This window comes from Coregonus lavaretus, assembly GCF_964263955.1.
Source record: "Coregonus lavaretus genome assembly, chromosome: 37".
Lineage (NCBI taxonomy): Eukaryota > Metazoa > Chordata > Actinopteri > Salmoniformes > Salmonidae > Coregonus > Coregonus lavaretus.
The window spans coordinates 32,985,358-32,993,307 of NC_140024.1; the positions used below are offsets into that span (position 1 = coordinate 32,985,358).

Here is a 7,950-nt window from a genome sequence, read left to right on the forward strand (position 1 = left end):
AAAAAGCTGCAGTTGTACGTACATTTGCCGTGTCGTGTTTGCACCGGCATCTTGGGTAAATGTGAGTTTTGTAATGTGCCGTTCTATCAGCACAAAGCATCACGTTGAGAGGGAGACAGCTTTGAATAGTTAAAATGAATGAACGGGTCATTTGTTCTTTTCTGAATACTCAAACAAAATCTACATTGAAGTCCATGTTGTGAAGTTCTTTATATGAACTAAATAAGTAACAGACTTTTAAGTGGAATACACGTCCAGTTTCTGCACAAGGAAAGCACATGAAGGAAATATGGTGACATCATGTTTCAACATTGTATGCACTGCAAATGACACATTGTGTCATTACACAGCAGACCATTAACTAAAAGGGTGTGAATGGGACCAGACCAGCGATGACACATCTATCCTCATGTCCTCATTTTGTATTTGACCCAGTTTCTACAGGGCCTTTAGCGGACTAAGACACTGTAGATAGACAGAAAGAAAGAAAGAAAGACAGACAGACAGACAGTCAGTCAGTCAGACAGACAGACAGACAGACAGACAGACAGACAGACAGACAGATATGCAGAGACTGATTGATTGATAGACAGCTAGCTAGCTAGATATCCCACTGCTGCCTCTGAAGCTAAGCAGGGTTGGTCCTGGTTGGTCCCTTGAAGGGAGACCAGATTCTGCTGGAAGTGGTGTTGGAGGGCCAGTAGGAAGAACTCTTTCCTCTGGTCAAAACAAATATATCCCAGGGCAGTGATTGGGGACATTGCCCTGTGTAGGGTGCCGTCTTTTGGATGGGATGTTAAACGGGTGTCCTGACTCTCTGTGGTCACAAAAGATCCCATGGCACTTATCGTAAAAGTAGGGGTGTTAACCCCGGTGTCCTGGCTAAATTCCCAATCTGGCCCTCATGCCATCATTGCCACCTAATCATCCCCAGCTTCCAATTGGCTCATTCATCCCCCTTCCTCTCCCCTGTAACTATTCCCCAGGTCATTGCTGTAAATGAGAATGTGTTCTCAGTCAACTGACCTGGTAAAATAAAAAATATACAGACAGATATATTTTTGGGATGGACAGACAGACAGACAGAGAAATAGATAGATAGATAGATAGATATATCTCTCAATGTGTGTCAATCTATCTCAATATGTGTCAATCTATCTCAATATGTGTCATTCTATCTCAATATGTGTCATTCTATCTCAATATGTGTCATTCTATCTCAGTGAAACCTCCTCATTCCCGTAGCGGGGGTTAATTGGATGAGAAACACAGCGATGCAAAGGGTTAAAAGCAGAGAAAAGACTCTTGGCCGGGGTTCAAGAGGAAAGCACCTCCAGGCAGTACTGGCTGCGGCTCGGCTCACTGCTGCTAAAAGAGAAGGCTGCGTTTCCCCTCATGCCTCTCTGTCTCCATTTAATTACACTGAGGCTGACAGACATGGTGCTTAAAGAAACAAAACAAAAAGACAGGGTCAAAAATAAACAGCGCTGCAGTCATTCATTGAGGGCGCGTCACAGACATAGTCCCTACAGTTTACTGTATATCATTGACTTGTATTCAGATCACAGGAGGTTGGTGGCACCTTCATTGGGGAGAACGGGCTCGTGGTAATGACTGGAGAGGAATAAGTGGAATGGTATCAAATACATCAAACACGTGGTTTCCATGGTTTCCAGGTGTTTGGTTCCATTCCATTTGCTCCGTTCCGGACGTTATTATGAGCCGTCCTCCCCTCAGCAGCCTCCTGTGGTTCAGATGCTTCAAGTCTGACAGGCTTGAAGCATGATTCAGTATGTCGTGTAGGCTATAAAATGAATGCTTAGTAGGCATCCACCACTGGGAAAAACTGTCCTTATGTAGTAAAAGGTGAGTATCCACTACTAGATCTATTGAACATCAATGTTTTTAATTTACTAAACTTCAACTACAGATGTAGGATCTTCATTTGAGCCAGTTTGCTACAGCAGGAAAATAATCCTGCAGCAACAGGAACTGTGAATTATTATGTGGATTATAATTGATAGACATTTTTGTAGGAGTTGATCCATTTTTTGTAAGGGAATTTCTAAGTGGAAATTACAAACTTCAGAAGCCTTTTTAAAACCTCAAATACACTAAAGTTTTACATTTGCTGCATTGCAGGAAAGTTCTCCTGCAACAGGGTGATCAGATTAAGATCCTCCATCTGTATGCAGACATGTTTACCTGCTACCTGCGACAAGATACTGATGTGCATTCTATTTACACAGATAGTGGACTCCCACATCACTTCCCTTGAATTAGCCCACTTCATTCTGAGTTCAACGTGGGGTCAGCAGCACACCACAGCCATCACAAGCCTCTTCCCAAGCCAAGGGCCTCCTCCTCTGAAAGCAGCTGGGGTTTATTTCATCTGCTCCTCGTGTCTTTCAATCCTGACAAAGGAAAACAATGAGAGGTGGTAAGTCAGGCGCAGTGTTTTCAGACGGGAGACCAGAGTTGTTTCATTAGGGCGCACCGAAGCGGAGGTCAGAGTCCCTCCCTGATTCATTTACATTTTAGTCATTTAGCAGACGCTCTTATCCAGAGCGACTTACAGTTAGTGAATGCATACGTTTTTTTTTTTTTTTTTTTTTCATACTGGCCCCCCGTGGGAAACGAACCCACATCCCTGCCGGCCAAACCCTCCCCTACCTTGGACCAATTGTGCGCCGCCCATGGGTCTCCCGGTCGCGGCCGGCTGCGACAGAGCCTGGACTCGAACCAGGATCTCTAGTGGCACAGCTAGCACTGAGATGCAGTGCCTTAGACCACTGCGCCACTCGCCACATTCAGTCAGTTTTCTTCTGTTTGGTGCCTAATGAATACAACGCAAATGGGATGGAAGACAAGATGGTGGATTTTGGATGGTGTAGCCCCCAATTCCCCCTGGCCACTGCCAACTTCCCTCACCATCGGCTTTCCTACCCCGTCATCACACTTGGCTTGGAGAAACTAGGCAGGAGATGGAGACAAGACGTGAATACTCCTTGGAATTTTTTTGGGGCAGCAAGAATGCCCTGGATCTTAATCACAAGGTTGGAAAATGGCGTGCTGTGAAAATGTTAACAGACCCATCATGTCCCAGAACACATATAGCTACAAACGTTTGCATAAGGTCCCTCTTGATTGAATCTATCATACAGTATGGCACCATTCATGTGATCATGGAATGTCTGTTTATTTAACCATGTGGGCTACTGTTCCTTGAATCCCAGTAAATCAACTAGAAACTCTCATTATGTGATAATTTGCACACATTTGACAAATACTGTGAAACCACTTTAAAAATGTATATGAATAGCCTTTTTGTAGGCCTAATACTGCAAATTCAAACAACATATGAAATCAACTTTGAAAAACCGTCTGTTTCAATGGCTGAGCCATGTGGCTCTGCTTCGTTCTGTACCACAAACGCCGTATAATCAGCTCTTGTTTACTTTTCAAGCTTAAAGCTAATTACAGCTTTCAAAAGGCAGCGGCTCAGATCTTCGTCAGAGACAAAAACAAAATGGCCACCCTGTCAGAGTGAAGAAAAGCACAGGGCGTCTCAAGACACGATTCATACTGCTTACATTGCTTTTCCAGCCAGTCATTCTCTCTCGTTCTCTTACCCAAATACAAGAGCTTCCACAAATACGTGTGTTGTTGAAAGACTCAAACAGGATGCCATTGTGTTATAAACACAGAACTTTCTCCTACTGGGGCCGGTCTGGGCCCATGTACCCACTGTGGTTTGTTGTGTAATCATCCAGCTATGTGTTTTTCAGTTTCTCACCACCACCCTCTCTGTGTGTTTCCATTGGTATTGGGCTCTCGTCCCATGGATAGAGTTGGGGGGAAGGAATCTGATTTCCGCAGACTGGAGCAGAAACCGTTTATGAGGAGCAATGCTTTTTTTTGGGGTGTTTTTACTTTCTACAGATTTGAGAGATAGATCTATGGTGCACCCAAGGCAGATTTTCCTCAACGACATTAACATATATTTTCCCCAGTGTAGACCATTACCAGAAGCATTCGCTATGTAGCTACATGGACTTTCTTCTTGTTTGGTCAGGACAGATGGTTTCGGTTTTATGTTTTATTCTAGACTCACAAATTCCCACAAATAATATAACTGGGAATTATCAAAGGAAACTAGCTTCCCTCACCACATCCAGGCTGGCAGCTGATTACATTTACATCGTAGTCATTTAGCAGACGCTCTTATCCAGAGCCACTTACAGTTAGTGAGTGCATACATTTTCATACTGGGAATCGAACCCACAACCCTGGCGTTGCAAGCGCCATGCTCTACCAACTGAGCTACATCCCTGCCGGCCATGCCCTCCCCTACCCTGGACGACGCTGGGCCAATTGTGCGCCGCCCCATGGGTCTCCCGGTCGCGGCCGGCTACGACTGGATTCAAACCAGGATCTCTAGTGGCACAGCTAGCACTGCGATGCAGTGCCTTAGACCCCTGCGCCACTCAGTGGATGTGTCCTCCTAGCCTTCAGGGGCTTCTGGAGCTTTGGTACGGCCAATCAGATGTGAATGTACCTTCTTTCAATTGTTTTTGATTATAATTTGTTATTGTTATTATAGTTATTGTTTGATTTAAAACTTTCCAAGCATTGGTGCTTGTCACTGCTTATTTAACTTATCAAAACATATTTATTGGTGATCATATGCAACCTTTGGTTGATCGTGATGGTGGTAATTAAGTAACATAACATAGCTATTTAATAGAAAGACTGTGGCTGAAGCTTTTGCGTTTATTGTTGAGCATAAAGGGTAAACACATTTACTTGCGTTTACCCTCCACTACACCTCTGTTTTTTTTGATCCCACAACTGATTATGACACTATTTCACAACTACAATTCTAGTGCCCTATCACGTCACATATCTCAACTCAATACTCAAAACACCATAAAAAAATATCAGTAAAAAGACAAATCAAAGGTTGAAGACAGCCCAAAATCGTATAATACGAGTACTTTATTGTCAATGTGTAAATGGCATAACTTTTTCAGGTGATTGATAAAATATGAGAACTAAAACCGGGTTTGTCCTATTTTTTGCAGAATATATTTTTCTCCAAAAGGCATTGAGAATGCATATATAGAATCCAAAGTGCATAATTCTGTTCCTTTTTTATTTCGTCCATATACACAATACACTATACATAAATAATTACATTGTAAAAATGACTCGGTATTTACAAGTATAATATATTTCATATAATATATAAAACTTTATATTAAATCTAGGTAGATTATATTTGGGATAGTTGGTTGAGATAGCTGTCTGTGTGTGTGTGTGCATGTGTTCTTGCGTTAGCGAGCATGGGTGTGCGTGTGTTTGTGTGTGTATAATGAGCAACTATGTTTACTGTAGTGTGTGTGTGTGTGTGTGTGTGTGTGTGTGTGTGTGTATAATGAGCAACTATGTTTACTTTGTGTGTGTGTGTGTGTGTGTGTGTGTGAGTGTGTATGTGTGTGTGTGTGTGTGTGTATGTATGTGTGTGTGTGTGTGTGTGTGTGTGTATGTGTGTGTGTGTGTGTGTACATATGCCTGTGAGCACCTGTGTAAGTAAAGACGTGTACTGTATTTGTGTTTTTCCGTCTGTCTCTCCATGTGTATGCCTGTCCATCCATCCATCCATCCATCCATCCATCCATTCATCCATCCATCCATCCCTCTGTCTTGTCTTCCTAGTCCGTGTGCTATCAGTGGGTATTGAGCAGCACCTGTCTTGTCTTCCTAGTCCGTGTGCTATCAGTGGGTATTGAGCAGCACCTGTCTTGTCTTCCTAGTCCGTGTGCTATCAGTGGGTATTGAGCAGCACCTGTCTTGTCTTCCTAGTCCGTGTGCTATCAGTGGGTATTGAGCAGCACCTGTCTTGTCTTCCTAGTCCGTGTGCTATCTGTGGGTATTGAGCAGCACCTGTCTTGTCTTCCTAGTCCGTGTGCTATCTGTGGGTATTGAGCAGCACCTCCACCCAGCAGGGGCAGGAGGTGATGAACTGTCTGGAGTAGCAGGGGCCCCAGCCCTTGGCGAAGCTGATCCTCACACTGTGGGGGTCGTAGGGGCCCTCCAGGCCCCCAGGGGGCTCCATGCCCTGCTGCAGGATCCAGCTGGACTTGTCATAGTCAAACACTTTGAGGGAGTAGCCCGGCATCACCCTCCTCACCGTCAGTCCCCTCACTGGGTTGGGCAGGTCCAGGGTGGGCGAGTGGACAAACACTGGGTGATGGCTACGGTTGTAGACCCACACCCCATCAGGTTCTTGGCTCAGGACAATCCCGTAGCCGATTTTGTTGCGCGTTCGCTGGACACAGCTACCCGTGCTGCTGCTGCCGCTACCGGCACGGTGACTACGGTTGCCACGGTGACCGGCGCCACCGTCGTGGTGGTGACCGTTGCTAGCGTTGGCAACGGCGTTGAGTTGGCCCAGGCAGAGGCCCGTGCCCTGAGGTAGGTCGTAGAAGATGCTGAGCGAGGGCTCGTGGGCCGGGTAGAGGCGGCCGACCCGCGTCCGCTGCTCCCAGTAGGCCACGCTGCACCAGTGGGAACGCCGCCCGCAGGAGGACGAGGAGCCCACGGAGGTACCGGGGTCTGAGGAGAGAGAGAGAGAGATTGTTATTGTTGTAACTCCATTCACTTTTCATGCCAATAAAGCTGAACTGAATTGAATTATATTAATTTGTGGGGGAGGTAGAGAGTAAACGTTCCTTTCTTGCTAAAGGAAAACCCCTGAATAACTAACTAACTAAAGCTAGATTTTACTACAGTCACTAACTTCAAGTAAAGACATGTGTCCATTGACCAGACTGATAGACCTAGGAGAGGGACCAGACTGATAGACCTAGGAGAGGGACCAGACTGATAGACCTAGGAGAGGGACCAGACTGATAGACCTAGGAGAGGGACCAGACTGATAGACCTAGGAGAGGGACCAGACTGATAGATCTAGGAGAGGGACCAGACTGATAGACCTAGGAGAGGGACCAGACTGATAGACCTAGGAGAGGGACCAGACTGATAGACCTAGGAGAGGGACCAGACTGATAGACCTAGGAGAGGGACCAGACTGATAGACCTAAGAGAGGGACCAGACTGAAAGATCTAGGAGAGGGACCAGACTGATAGACCTAAGAGAGGGACCAGACTGATGGATCTAGAAGAGGGACCAGACTGATAGACCTAGGAGAGGGACCAGACTGATAGACCTAGGAGAGGGACCAGACTGATAGACCTAGGAGAGGGACGAGACTGAAAGACCTAGGAGAGGGACCAGACTGATGGATCTAGAAGAGGGACCAGACTGATAGACCTAGGAGAGGGACCAGACTGATAGACCTAGGAGAGGGACGAGACTGAAAGACCTAGGAGAGGGACCAGACTGATAGACCTAGGAGAGGGACCAGACTGATAGACCTAGGAGAGGGACCAGACTGATAGACCTAGGAGAGGGACCAGACTGATAGACCTAGGAGAGGGACCAGACTGATAGACCTAGGAGAGGGACCAGACTGATAGACCTAGGAGAGGGACCAAGAGGTGCGTGGTCACTGTTAGTGGATGGAAATGGAAACGGTTAAATTTTCAACACAAAACAATCCTACTCCATCTTACTTACAAAAACAAAAACTCTTACAGTAAGTTTATATTTCCTCGTTTCCCATGAGCCATTAGTCGTAAGTTCTAAAAACCCTGGAAAATCTGTCATCTTGACCGGCAACACCCCACTCCCCCTACCTCCCCCTCCACCTCTACACCCCTCCCCTCCACATTCCAGACGGGTGAGCCCGCGTGGGAGAGTCAGGGGGTCCCCTATCCCCCCTATCCCTCCATTTCATAGCCCCTCCCCCCATGGGGAGAGAGAGGGACAGAGGGGGAGAGAGACAGAGAGAGCGACAGGAGAGAGAGGTGGGGGAGAGAGAGAGA

General features: G+C 46.1%; 1 protein-coding gene across 1 annotated transcript in view; it reads right to left on the minus strand.

The window, feature by feature from the left end:
• Nucleotides 1-5,458: 5,458 nt before the first annotated feature.
• LOC311111487 (mothers against decapentaplegic homolog 6-like) overlaps nucleotides 5,459-7,950 on the minus strand; it is a 16,536-nt gene continuing 14,044 nt past the window's right edge. The window contains exon 4 of the mRNA XM_084154224.1: nucleotides 5,459-6,618. Within this exon, the coding sequence (XP_084010350.1) occupies nucleotides 5,972-6,618 (647 nt within the window). The 3' untranslated portion in view covers nucleotides 5,459-5,971. The remainder of the gene's footprint in view (nucleotides 6,619-7,950) is intronic.